Below are 14,991 nucleotides of genomic sequence, written 5' to 3' on the forward strand. Positions count from 1 at the left end.
AAATCTATGTGTGATGATAAGACAGAGGGACCATTGCCACCTAAGCGCCTGCATTCATCAGTGGGTGGGACTCTCCATGACAGAACTAAATGTGTATGGTGCATGCAGGGTGTGGACATGAAACACCCGAATAGAGTGCGGGGTACACTTTTCAGACTCAACACGCTCTTTCAAGCGCCACCCAGTCCTAATAGAAGATGTGGACCTGAGGGATCGCCTCACACGGCTCATCGAGTCAACGTCTGATCCTTTTGCAAATGATATAATGTACCACCATGCTTGTTGGAGGGAGTACGTCAACCACACACACTTCAAGCCAGATGATGCAATGCATCTTCAGAATGTGTCTCTCTCAGAGGCAAGAAATGTGTTCTTTAGACACGTGGATTCCATCATCTTCACTGAGCGAGAGATCCGTTCACTGCAGTCTCTTTTAGCAGAATACAAACGCATTGTCGGTGACTATGGCTATGAAGTGGGTGATGTCAAATCGTCGTATGTCAAGGGCCTGCTCATTAATGAGTATCAAGAGACAATTGGCTTCAAAGAGAGAAATCAAATGAACATGAGCCAGTGGGTCTATGATGTTGGGGGAGGAGGTGACTACATTGAGGCTGCCATCTCATCCCTTGGCATCAGTGATGAGCAGCTGCTCCAGAACCTGGCACAGCAGTTATCTAAGAAGATCAAAGACACAACTACTGTCCCCTGGCCACCTCACATTGATCATCTCGAGGAAGGCGAAGAGGTATGTGAGTTGCTGTTGAAGCTTTTGACCTGGCTAAAACAGCCTGAGAGAAAAACTGCTGACATTAGCCCTGCCACACTCAGTCTGACCTACCACATTACAGGACAGCGCACTACCACTGCTATTAACATGGGCGTCAATGTCCATGGCATGACGAGGAGTAAAGATCTGGTAGAAACTCTGCACAAGAGTGGTATCAGCATCAGCTATGCAGACACACTTCTCCTCTATGATCACTGGGCTCTGATGGATCTTGATGCATCAGCAACCTGCCCACAGGAGATTGCAGACAGCAAGCCAGCCGTTGTGATCGTCGACAACGATGACTTCAAGATTGATACCTTGACAGGCAACTCAACTGGAGCCCATCGAACAAATGTTATGTTCGTGCAGCCAGAGAGCTATGAAAAGAAGCCAGATGAAGAGCCTGCTGTAAGGCTCTTCAAGAAGAAATAAATCTCTGCACAGCTGAAGCAAAAGTGTATGGAGCTGACAAATGTTCACCAGTACAGATGCCCCCCTGGCAGCAAGAGTGAGCCAGTGAACGGCACAGTTCTGCAGCGTGCTCGCTGTGTGATACATGCACTGTCTCGCGTAGACAATAATGGTACAAGACCACCACCTCATGAGCAGAAAGTTCCGGCATACAGTGGTGCCCAGTCCTGCCGTCATACACCGCCCAACAAGAGCAAGCCTTACTACCACACAACCTACAATGAACCTCCAAGCAAGTCAGTGGTGTATGACATCATGGTGAAACTAGTGGAAGCCATGCGCAAGAAGAATATTCCATTCTCTTTTCTCGTTGGTGACTTGCTCACCTACAAGACAATCGTTCAGCTGAAGGCGGAGAATTCGGAAATGTACAAGGACCTCATCCCAATTCTTGGCGCTTTCCATCAGCAGATGTCCTACATCTATGCTATCTACAAGAGATTCAAGGGATCTGGCATGGCAGACACTCTGGTCACAGCAGGGGTAATAATGGAGGGGTCTGTTGAACAAGCACTACGAGGGAAGCACTACTGCTCTGGAGAGAGGTTCTGATCCAGCAACGACTGACAAATATTCTGGAGCATGAGGAATTATCAGAGAACCTAAAGGAGAACCTCAACACTCTGCGCAATGCACTCACTGACACTCGGGAGGCTCTACAGGCAGCTCACAGTAATCTTGAGGATGATGATGGCATGAAGGAGCTGATCACCAGAGTTTATGAGAAACCTGGCACAGACATGGGAGACTTCTGGATCTCATTCATGGAGATGTCTGACCCTCTTGTACAAAATATTGATGCATGTCATGCAAGAAATGGCTCAGAGTACCTGTCATCAACATATAACATGTTGCCTGGACTGATGGCCTATGACAACCATGACTATGGGAGGTGGTTGCCAGATTATTGGGCAATGCTCTCTTCGCCGACAGATGAGAAAATGGCCTTCTTCAACGATCATTTCACCCAGTCATTGACAGGGCTACCCTACTCCTGTCAGCCGATGGACCTTTGGATAGAAACGACTATGAATCTGAACTCAAAGCTACAGCAAGGATGGCTTCAGCTTCTACAGAATGAGAAGCAACTGTTCTCAACAACAAGGAATGCAAACAATGTCTGCTTTGAAGCGGAACCTCAAGTGCCAGCGTCGCCATAGGAAGCATGTTGAATGCCAGCCAGCGAGGATGAGGAAGGATGAGCAGGCAGTTCAGGACCTGCAGGCATGCATGAAGGATTTTGACGCTGAGCCCTTTGACATCTCCTCACCTAAACTGAGGTCACTACAGTCTGGCCTGGTTGCCTCACCGGAGTTAGTGCATGACCTCGACTCCGCACTTCCACATGGCCAAGATCAAGCTGGAACCCTCATGCAAGAGCGAGTGTTCACCAAGATCAAGCCTCTCACTGCAATTATCCACAGGAACAAGAAGCTGAATTTCGCTCGTGAAAGGATCTGTGCACCAACTGGTGCACTGATGAAGGTGGCCCAGATGGAGAGATCAGGGCTGGCAGCCCTGGTGGACCTTGCAGAGGGATCAGGTCTGATCCAACTTGAGTCAGCCCTTGAGGGGAGAGTGACTGAGGAGTGCCTTTCACTCTACAACGTAGATGGTTCAATGCGCAAGACTGTTAAGAGCAAGTTGTTAGAGCTCTTCAACCTAGACCCAGTTATTGAGGATCCACAAGACCACTGCAGCCTTGTGGACATGGGGCTGATCTGGCGGCTAGCCACCCCCACACCTGAAGACCGTGAGGTCAGGAAGCGTGACGGCTCAGAGTACCTCTGGAGTGACTACTTTGAAAAAATCTGTGCAATCATCTTCTCACGCCACGCTAATGCAAGCCACATCATCCTTGTCAACGATAAGTATGACCTTCCCTTCAGCATCAAGGATGATGAGCACGATCGTCGGGCAGCAACACATCCACACATCCAAAATGTTTTCCCCAAGCCTGAAGACAAGTTCCCAGGAGCTGCTGAGTTCAATGAGCTCATGGTCAACTCAGGAAACAAAGTCAGACTGCAGAAGCTCCTGAAGGAACAATTGAAAACACAAGTTTGTCGGGTGCAGGGTGAAATAATATACTGTGAGGGAGAAAGGTCAACCAACCTGGGCACTGGTGTGGCAAGCAGGGACTATGTCTTCAAGCATCCAGAAGCAGATACAATCCTGCTCTCTGCCTATGCTAAGCTGAGGTCCAGGAACTACACTGGAACAGTTGTTCTAGACTGTGAGGACACGGACGTGTTTGTCCAAGCGGCTTATATCTCGCAACAACTCCAAGGTGATTTACTTATGTTAGAAATTAAAATCAATGTTTTGATAGCATAATGTACCTTAAACATACCTTCAGTTTAAATGCTGTTTTATACTGAAAAACCAGAAGTTCTTGTGCACAACCAGTTGTTAAGCTTTTATTCTGAAAATCCTTCATCTCCGGTTAGCATGAGGTGAATTTAGCAGCGATATGATATGATGTTGCACACCGAAACCTACTGATTTCGACACTACAACTATAGACGTTGAGATATTATTATTGTTGAATATTAAATAAAGGTACAGTTTATTTGAGTACGTGATTGTTTACAGATGTGGGTAGCATGTGACAACATCAGGAACGACCGGGAACCAATCTGCCGTGGAGTATTTCCTGTATTTTTTGGAGTATTGATTACAGCGTTTAGAATGTGTTAAATGAAAAGTCATGAAATAGTTAAGGAAGAGAAAAGGCATGTTTAGATATATATTGATTGTACAATGTCTGTATCCTCTGATATGCGAAACAACGGACATTAAAACGTCGAGAGCCGGCCCGCAGGGAGGAGCCAGCAGAGGATATATTACAAGCTTGACCTGAGGGGTTCGGCCTCTTTTTCTCTGCTAGCGAGAGCGAGAGGACAGCTGCTTTTCTGACCGAACAATATTCTGTTTGTGAACATAACCGTGCCATTATTTTTTAATTAAAGTACCAATTTGAAACCATCTCAGAGACTCCATTTAGTCTCATTTTTAAGCTTCTCTCCTGGACGCGAGAATAACTAACACAGATAACACACGCAAGCATGCGTTTATCAACTGTCAAGAGATGCTCTCAGAAGAGGTTGCAAAGATCATCATACCTCTCCATGTCATCACTGGCAGGGACCACACCTCAGGGTTTTATGGGCATGGAAAAAAGAAGGTGATGGAGAAGGTGATGACTAATCCTGAGACAAGACAGCTACTGGGACGAGTGGGTGAGAATCTGGTGTTGGAAGACAGAGTCAGAGCTGAAGGCATTTGTCCTCTCCATTGTCTATGCCGAGAGTGCAGATGTTACCTGTGGGCAGGCCAGAGCTTCCAAGTGGCACAAACTGAAAAAAAAGAGCACAGTCCGTCTGCCACCTGATGATGACTCATTGGACCATCATGTAGAAAGGACAACTTATATTGCATACTGCCAGCTGCATTACAATCTGCTTGAGCACCCCTCTCCCATTGGTCATGGCTGGGAACTTGCCCCAGCAGCTCACACGTACTGACTTTTCTGATGAGAGTAGCGATGATGAGATGAGTGAGTGTGGAGAATCAACAGATTCAGATGAAGAGTAGCGGTCTATTGTAATGTTGGAAATTCAATTGAAATGCCTTGTTAAATTACTTGTGTAATGCCTTGTATTCTATTAAACACATTTGTCATCCAATTCAACTGAATTCATTCATAAATTAGTGACCATAATGAGACATTTGTGACCCGCTCTATCGAAATCAGTCGGAAGTCGCAACGGCTCATTTAAAAATAAACGTCGATTTGCGTAAAAAAATTTATTTCCAAAATCACACGATAAATACATGTTTGAAGGTTGTAAAGGGAAGATGACAGGCACCTCTCACTCGCCACTCTGCTCTTCCTTAGCGCCGCCCCCCTCCCTCCGGCTGAAATTATGAATGTAAGCGTATAGTAATCATAGATAACACGGCAGGGTCCGTTACAGTTTGTTTTCATCTGATTTCAATTAAACAAAGTCTTGGCTTTCAGAATATTAAACTTGTTTCGGCAAATTCAGATGATAAATACAACTTTGAAGCTTGTAACGGCATAATTACAAGCGGAGAACGGAGTAACTTAACGTCACAGCAGGCATAACAACAGCCGGTGTTTCTCGTGAGTGTTTTCCCCGGGAAACAAACACAATACACACAAACACAAACACAACAAACACAAACACACACACACACACACACACACACACACACACACACACACACACACACACACACACACACACACCACACACACACACACACACACATACATACACTCGCGAGCTTCCCCCAGACCAGTAATCCAAACGAAAATATTTTCCCTCTGTACTACTTTGATTTATTGCTCCACTAATAATCAATCAGATCGATTCCAGAGAAGAGGAAACTTTGAAGGCCTTTTTCTCAAAATGATGACTGTGATAGTCATTATATAATTTGACATATTTCGCTTAATATTTGGAGTACAACAACAATCCTGATATCATTGGAAAGCTAGGAATCTCCTCTTTCAAACAGTGTATACAACTCAAAATGTGTCTTTTGAGTCAATGCAACTGATTTCGATGGAGCAGGTCACATTTGTGAGCATAGAGAGCTACGGTTTATTTCTCATCAGCCACAAATGTTGACCTTTTTGACCTCTGAGATTACCTCTGTGTACTTACTTGTTGTTTTACTGTTTATAACTAAACTCAGCATGAGCATAGCTTTCATTAGAGCCTAATAAGAAGGCTCTACGACAACGTTGAAAAATCAACATTTGGGGAAAATTGGCGGCCATCTTAGATTTGAAGGTCAACAATAGGTCAAATCATTAAAACAACATCAAATATGAATTCCTTGACCCAAAAAGTACCAGAAACCATGTATTGAACAACATTGTAGGCCAAATAATTGAAAAGCTCATTTTCAACCTACGGTGATGGCAGCCATTTTGGATTTAGGGCTCTAAAAAATGTTGCCCGCATTTTTGCGAGGGGCATGGGGGCTCATTTTTTTTTAAAACCCTTCATAGATGACAAATCCACTGAGAAACGAACCTCCGCTCTCCACGGTCACGGAATTGCTGGAGATGACCCCAACTATTTAGCGAGGTTATGCGTTATTGGTTATCTCACGGTGCCTTCGTGAGCCCTTTTCATACGGCGTAACAGCCGCAAACGACTCTAAAACACTAGTTTGCTTAACGTTAGATTCGGCTACGGGACTTTCATTTAAAGGTGGGGTAGGTAAGTTTGAGAAACCGGCTCGAGCTACACTTTTTGTTATATTCCATGGAATGCTCTTAACATCCCGATAGCAATGAATATCTTAAGTGCTTTGACAAAAAATCCATAAAAAAATGTCATCTGTGGAACCCGTGGCGCTGTAAAAAGCACGACCAATCAGTTTAGCCGGCCCGGCTAAAATAACTGGATGGCCTACCTGCCTGTCAGCCTTCCATCTGTGCACAAACTTATCTCGTGCCCTCATTGGTCATGTGCGCGTTCGTGTGTGTTGGAGGAGGGGCTCTGGAAGGAAGTGGCAGATTTTTTCCGGTTGTGTATTTTCAAATTCTAGCGCAATCGAGCTGGTTTCTCCAAAATTACCTACCCCACCTTTAACACTTAGTTTCTGACCGTATTCAATTCAATTCAATTCAAAACCTTTATTTATCCAGGTGAAATCCCATTGAGATCAATGATCTCTTTTTCAAGGGAGACCTGCAGCAGTAGGTTCCACATGAAGACATAAAAACATAAAAAACAGAACAACAAAAGGACATCATACAGCAAAATGTGCAGGGATTACAATTTACATATCTATCCACATGTACAGGTAGCAACAGCATCTGATTGTGTAGCATCCAACCGAGCTTTAAAACGTAGTGGTAGGCCTACCACATTGGTAATTTTCCATTTTTTTTGCAGACTGTTCCAAGTTAGTGAAGCTGCACATCTAAAAGCTTTCTTCCCTATACTCGTCATAGAGCTGCCTGTGGTGCTTTTTCAAGTGCTCATACAGGTTTGTGCTGTTGCCTTGGGATGTAGTGACTTTTCCACGACAGGTCATGCACAACACCTGCTTTTGTTGCACATCTGTCGTCCTAAACCTGAAATATTTCCATACAACCGAAGTGTTGCTTTTCTTCGGGACTAAATTGTCCAACATTGCTTCTGGCTCGGCTGAAGCCATTTACCCACAGCATGAATATTGCTAGAATCGTCCTCACACATGGGCGTTTCCCGTGCAATGTTGTTGTTGGGCGTATGCGTTGTTACCTTGGGCCACATCTGATTGGTTAACAATGGCTGGTACATGTGGAGCACAGCACTTCTGATTGGTGTGGATGACTGTGTGACACACAAGAAAAACATTGAATCCCACGCGCTGTATAACGTGTATCCCAAATAGCAGGCTTTGCTAATTGCATCATTTAAAATCGCAATTTCAATTTAAAATCGATTAATCGTGCAGCCCTAAACAAGACAAGATTAGCTAATTCATTAATCCTTGGAAGAAAATACCTTGTTCCTTCCTGACTAAATAAAGGTTTAAATAGTGGCTGTTCGGCTGTTTTAATGGGTCCATTTCAATTTGTGACATACCTTATCTTTCTTTCCCAGGGTACGTTGGAATCTCCGATTTTAGGGAATAGAGAAATGTGAAAACAACTCTATATTGACGAACCCTTCCCAGAGGAGACATAAACATCATAAAAACACAATTCTGATTAGAGCTGTTTTATGATTATGGAAATTGGGGCTACACGCAATGCTTTTTTGGTGACACCAAATTATCATGCAGTTTATTTCCAAAAAATCTTCATAGGGCACCTTCAACTTGATGGATTAGTAAAGCAATTGCAATTTTGGTTACTTTTATCTCTTTGCAAGAAGGCACTTTAAATAAGTTGCTACACTGCTGCTGCTGCTGCTGCTGCTGATAACATTGCATTATCAGAGTGTTATGTATCCCAGAATCCAACTGTAGGAGTGTAACTCCAGGCTTTAGGGAGAATTGTATCTCTCGCCAATGTCACGCCAAACTGTCACTTTGCACACTCTGTATTTACATTTTAATGAAGCCGTTCCACACGAGTTGTCTGCCTGAAGTTAAGAGCAGGGACTGTTTGGAAACCTCTTGTTTGGTGGTGCGTTTAGGTGCTGGTGTGAAGGGAAACGTGAGCGCTTTGCTTCTCTCCTCTATTGCTCTGCATTAACATGTATGATATGCTCTGCAGAGATTCCATACAACACTAAAAGCAGTTATTAAAAGCAAAGTAGTTTTAAAGCCTTTTTTCCACAGGATAAAAAAACCCACTAATAACATCTGGCCTTTTTTGTGTAAGAAATGTTAAAATAGGCACTCATTTCCAGGAATTAATATTCTTCCTTAAAGCAACCACATTCCATTGCCAGAAACAGTCATCATAACATTTCAACATAAAACACAAATTTGACGAGAAAAAAAAAACTCAGAAAAAATGTCTTTCCACTGTTCCAGAGAAACTGAATAAGTCAAACAACCACCGTAAAAATGTTCACTGTTTACTAAATACCAAGTACAAGTAAAAGACCTAGGCCGCCATATAGCTCAACTGGTAGAGCTGGTCCATGAATAGGGACTCAGTTCCCATGCGGAGGACCCAGGTACGAATCCAGCCTGACCATGTCATCCCTTCTATCTCCCCTTTTCAACACTGTCATCTCCAATAAAGGCTAATCTGGTGCAAAAAAAACAAACAAGTAAAAGTCCTACATTCAAAATTTGACCCAAGTAAAAGTACAAAAGTATTAGCATCAAAATATACTTAAAGTAAAAGTAGTCATTGTGCAGATTGGTCCATTTCAGAATAATATATATGATATGTTTTATAATGATTGATCATTAAAGTGTTCTCAAAGCTGGTAAAGGAGCAGCTAGTTTGAATGACTTTGTATACTGCAGGGTAGCTTGTGAATTTACTCCAGATGTAACTAAAGCCTGATTTAAGGAGGTGAACTGGCACCTCTCCAGCTACCAGCTCATTCCATATTCTTGGTCTGATAGGGACTTGAATCGGTGACCTTTCGGTTCCAAGACCAAGTCCCTACAGACTAGTATATAAATTAGAAAGGTATAGTATCAGGGGTATAGTTTTAGACTGGATTAAAAGCTATTTAACCAATAGACAGCAGTATGTAAAGATGGGAAATGACTGTTCTTCATGTTTGGACATTGCTTGTGGTGTCCCCCAGGGGTCAGTGTTGGGTCCTAAATGGTTTATACTGTACATCAATGACATCTGTAGAGTATCCAATGTACTGAGGCTAGTTTTGTTTGCTGATGATACAAATATATTCTGTTCTGGGGAGAATTTAGAACAGCTAGTGGAGAACATAGAAAATGAAATACACAAATTAAAAACATGGTTTGACAAAAATAAACAATCATTAAACTTGAGTAAAACAAAATGAATGCTGTTCGGTAAACATAGAACAAAAACACAAATGCAAATAAAAATAGATGGGGTTGAAATTCAAAGAGTCCATGAAATTACATTTCTTGGGGTAATAATAGATGATGCAATAAGTTGGAAATTACACATAAAACATGTACAATCAAAGCTGTCAAGAAGCATTTCCATACTAAACAAAGTAAAACAAGTTCTAGATCAGAAATCACTTCACATTCTCTACTGTTCACTAGTCTTACCATATCTGAATTACTGTGCTGAAATCTGAGGCAATAACTACAAATGTTCTATACATGCAGTATCTATTCTACAAAAAAAAGCCATACGAATCATTCACAATGCCAAATACCTTGATCACACTAACAAATTATTCCTTCAGTCAAAATTGTTAAAATTCACAGACCTGGTAGAATTCCAAACGGCACAAATCATGTTTAAGGCAAATCATAACGTTTTACCAGGAAACATCCAAAAGGTATTCACTCAACGAGTGGGGGGATATAGTTCAAGGAGACAATTTCAATTTGAAATTCATAGGGTCCGTACAACCAGAATAACTTTTTGTATCTCAGCCTGTGGAGTGAGACTTTGGAACAGTGTGAACGTGGAGCTAAAGCAATGTCCAGACATTAACCAGTTCAAGAGGAAATACAGAGAAATTATTTTCTCGAGGTACAGGGATGGGGAAGGTGTTTGACTATGAAGACTGTATGATTTCCTCCTGCATTAAAGCTAATCTCTCAAAACCGTCTTAATTCAATGGAATTTACATTATCTTGTATTTTCTAAACACAAACTAGTTGTAGCCTACTTATATTGTTTTTGTTTTTTATGCTAAACATAGCTTATATTTTCTCTACCAATATGATTTATTCAGATTATTACATCTCGTCATTTCACTTCACCTGACTGTACTGCAAACCATGTATGTGTGTATGCTAACCTGGACCTTCTTGTACGTGTGTGTGTGTGTGTGTCCACAGGAGAATGTGTCTCTAGCGGACATCCTATCTCTGCAGGACAGCTGTCTGTGTGAGGATGAGGTGTGGGGAGTGTGTGCGGAGTGTGTCCTGGCGCTGCAGAGTATCCAACCCTCCCACCTCTTCCACACACTGTGCATCACCCCGGACACTCTGGCCTTCAACGCTCATGGGAATGTTTGCTTCATGGAGCAGCTGAGCGGTGAGTACACAGCTCTGACACCCTGCCATTCATCTGCAGGAACGAAACCCCTTTCAGGACTTTGTAAACCCCTTAGTTTGCACTTTCTGCCTGATACTTTTATCTATGACACTTAACAGTTTTATTTGTATCTTCGCCAAGGACATTACTTTTTCATTGCAGTTTGTTTGTGCACATTTTTGTCAGCAGGACCACAGAAGAAACTACACTGGCCATGTTTTTTATGAAGCATGGGCCAATGAATCTAATTTTGGAATGGATCAGAATCCCAGGGCGGATACATAAGGATTTGTAACTTTTTTGATATTTTCCAGACAGAGAATTTGGGTTTAGCGAAGGTCCATGATCTCAAAGTACTAAAGTTATTCATATGTTTTGTCACAGATCAAGATTAAATGTTTGGTTGTCTGTAACTGCAGTTTTGTCTGGAAGACAAAGGCATTGTTATCTTTCTTGCTCTGAACTGTATCAGTCTCAATGTGCAAGTCCTTGCTCGAAAACACATCAGTGTCTCATTGGATCAATCAGGCTTTCCCCAGGTCGGTTCTGATTTGCACGGACGACATCTTCCTTGAGGCTTTTTCCAACTAATGAAAAGCATCCAACCTAGCAATTATCCGTCACCTCTTCTGTTTTCCGAATTGTTTCATTCCTTTTGCCATTTCTTTCCTTTTCTCATACCCTCTCTATCATTATAAGCATTGATTGCCAGTGGCGTACGAGTTGCTAGGGGGGTCGTTGTTGTGGTAACTGCTTGGTAAGTCTATGATCAGTCAACCTAGACTCAAACACACATGATCAAATTACTACATTACATGACCAGAATGGCAGTGTTTTAACCGTTTTCTTATCCAGGCACAAATCTCCCACCAGAGACCCTTTAAAGAGATGCTTTGATTACTCTGTCAGCTAAAGTCCTTCGTGGCTTCATCTCTTGTCACGCTGCTTTATCGGATCAGGTTCAGTCCTACGGCTGTGATTCATCCTGTGGATAGAAACACAAGCCGCAGTGCCCACATTTACCCTTCTCATGTTCATGGTGAACAAACAGCACCTAAATAATTAATCACAACACTTTGCTCTCACAGTTTCCGTTCCATTTAATTGAGCTCTTTGTGCGATTTCGATGACATTTCAGTCTCACGTACTACTCTCCCATGCTCACATAATACAGTGACATTGAGAGCTGTGGTGATTTATCTCAGTGAGAATAGCCTGTTGCTTAATCAATAGGGTTCATTTCAGATGATTCATTATTGCAGTAGTAGCAGAATGGTAGTTTACTGAGGGGCAGTGAACACATCACCATCGACCAATTAGTGCAACATTATGTCTTCTGATGGTTTTCACTTAAGCCCCTGTCACACTGTCCCGAAATTGACACCCAATGGACAGATGAATATTGAATTGTGAATTTCGCACGAAGATGGCCCCGAACCACACACGAAGGCAACATTTACATTACATTTAAGACATACAACTGCAATGAAAGTACCAAAAACAATTATGTTACAGTACTATGATACTGTACTGATATCTTCAGACTTTGTTCTTTACTTTATCCGTCGTTATATGTAGAAAATATTACGTTTTCTCCGTAATGTTGTTTCCATAACAACAACAACTTCCTGTTAACTGTCCTTCAAAATAATATATTATATCCTTTTTAGTTTCACAGAACACAAATTGGGTTATTTACATAATATATTTACATGATTTTGTTGTGCGATAAAACAACCCGATGGACACACGATAAAGGAAATGTTCAAATTCGGCTCTGATCGTAGCAACATCGGGCCATTGGTGAGGGCATCTTAAGCCATCGTATGACCGTCAGTGGAGTTTCTCAGGCTCCGGCAGCAACTTCGTGAGCGGTGGCAAAATCTTTGGCATGCCAACAAATTGCCGAAGGACCTTGCGAAGGTTCATTTTCGTGTGTCAATTTTGCCCTTCGTAAGGCCATCGTGAGGGCATCTTGTTATCATCGGTGCCATCGGGCATTCGCCCTGATCAGAGTGAGGGTGAATGCACCGATGATAACACGAAGATGACACGATTTGACAAGATGCCCTCACGAGTGCCTTACGAAGTTGCCGCTCACGAAGTTGCTGCCGGAGCCTGAGAAACTCCACCGGCGGTCATACGATGGCTTAAGATGCCCTCACGAATGGCCCGATGTTGCTACGATCACAGCCGAATTTGAACATTTCCTTTATCGTGTGTCCATCGGGTGTCAATTTCGGGACAGTGTGACAGGGGCTTTAATGATGACCAAGACAATCCCAAGCTGATCAATTTCTGATAAAAACTGGACTTTTTGATCGGCATATTTGCAGTGTGTTGAATCTGTAATATGGCTCAGCTCGTACTACCTGTTGTGCTGAATTGTGGAGGCATGCATCAACACGCTCTCACCCCACCATCACCCCGAAGGCTAATGCGTCACTCACAGCGGCTGTCTTCTTTTCCCTCTTATTCAATGTGGCGAAGGTCGTACTCGTTACATATGGTGGAAAATGTTTCAGCATCTTTGAGAGGAGATACAAAGCATTGGAGGTGGGAAGAATAGATGTGAATAAAAGAAAGGGAAGTAGGAAGGTTTGAAAGGAATTGAGAGGAGGTGAATGGGGAAAAGGAAGGAAAGGTGTGGACACTAGAATAAAGCATATAAGGAAAATGGGAATTTAAGGAGATGTGGTGAAGGAAAGGAAGGGAACGTAAAGGAAAAAGAGCTAAGGAGGAAAGGACGTTAGAGACTCTGGAAGAATAATTGAAATGTTGAGGAGGTAAATGAAATGTTAAGGAAAGATGGTAAAGGACAAGTGAAAGGCAGGGAGAGGAAAAGAAAGGGAAAAAGAAGAGAGTATGATCTCTTCTACTGATGATTCTTCCTCACACACACACTCGGCAGGACGTTGCGAGGCTCGCTGCTGCGAGGAGCGGACAGTGTGAGCTGGCTCGCTGGTGTGGGGTCGGCGAGACAGCGAGACACCGCGGAACTCAGCCTGAGCACACACACAAACTCCCAGCCAGGCTGCGGGTGTGTGTGTGTTTCGGGCTGGGTTTAGCTGTGTCTTGCTGGGTTTCGCTGTGTCTTGCTGGGTTTCGCTGTGTCTTGCTGTCTCGCAGACGGCCACTGGGCTCACAGGGAGGGGGGGGGGGGCAGGAGCTCCAACAAGCCGTGTAGGACAGAGAGTGAATACACATACCATACAGAGATGCTGTATGAGAAACCAATGGGAGTTTGGAAAATTGCACACTATAAATCTATTCCAGTAGACCTCAACAATGGAATTATGATCAGTAGAAATGACATTAAGAAGCTGGAATCATATAATTTTGACTTTTTGTTTTTTTATTTAAAAAGATTAACTAATAACACCTTTCAGAAACTATTGTTTCAATAGTTGACAAATTATCATTTTATTCTTAGAAGCTTAAGAGGAGAGCTAAATAAGAGAAGGAAAGGGGAATAAAATATGTGACAAAAGGACAAGAGAGCAAGAAAAAGAAGGGAATGGAAGGACCAGAGGAAAATAAGAGAAGTGAAAAGATCAGGGAAGAGGAAAGGTAAAAGGGAAGGATAGAAGAAGAAAGAAGTTGAGATAATAAGGCTAAGGAGGAGAGGAGAAACAGAGATATGCTGGCCTCAGTACACCTGGGTGGGGAGATCATAAATCCAAAGACACCCAGATCTGTCATGACCCACTTTACCCCCCTCCTCCTATAACTCTCAGTACAACCTCTCGCTCCTTAGGGCTTCACTAGAACTGTTCCTATACCAGTATGAGAAGTGCATCTGATACACAGCAAAGACCTGGTATCTGCAAACTGCAAGTCTATGCCCTTATCTGATATCAAGTTATCCATGATTAGCACATTAACGCTACCTAGAACACATGGTACTTGCTGGTACTTGTTAGATACATCCACCATCAGTTCAGAAAAACAATCACTGCATGAAGGAATCGATGATGGAAGGGTTAGGGTTAGTAATACACAGCTATTGTGGGGCTAAGTATCTTTTCAAATGAAATAACGATATGTTGAGTGCATTGGCTGGGGATTGTACCTAGCAATTGGAGAAACACCATCT

The 14,991-nt window shown here is 42.7% G+C and overlaps 1 protein-coding gene across 3 annotated transcripts in view; it reads left to right on the forward strand.

Annotated features, from left to right (window-relative positions):
- LOC117551052 (kinase non-catalytic C-lobe domain-containing protein 1) overlaps positions 1–14,991 on the forward strand; it is a 101,952-nt gene that overhangs the window by 10,716 nt on the left and 76,245 nt on the right. For all 3 annotated transcript variants that reach the window (XM_034223744.1, XM_034223735.1, XM_034223726.1), the window contains exon 2: positions 10,697–10,895. In XM_034223744.1, the coding sequence (XP_034079635.1) occupies positions 10,697–10,895 (199 nt within the window). The remainder of the gene's footprint in view (positions 1–10,696; positions 10,896–14,991) is intronic.

This window comes from Gymnodraco acuticeps, unplaced genomic scaffold (genome assembly GCF_902827175.1).
Source record: "Gymnodraco acuticeps unplaced genomic scaffold, fGymAcu1.1, whole genome shotgun sequence".
Classification (NCBI taxonomy): domain Eukaryota; kingdom Metazoa; phylum Chordata; class Actinopteri; order Perciformes; family Bathydraconidae; genus Gymnodraco; species Gymnodraco acuticeps.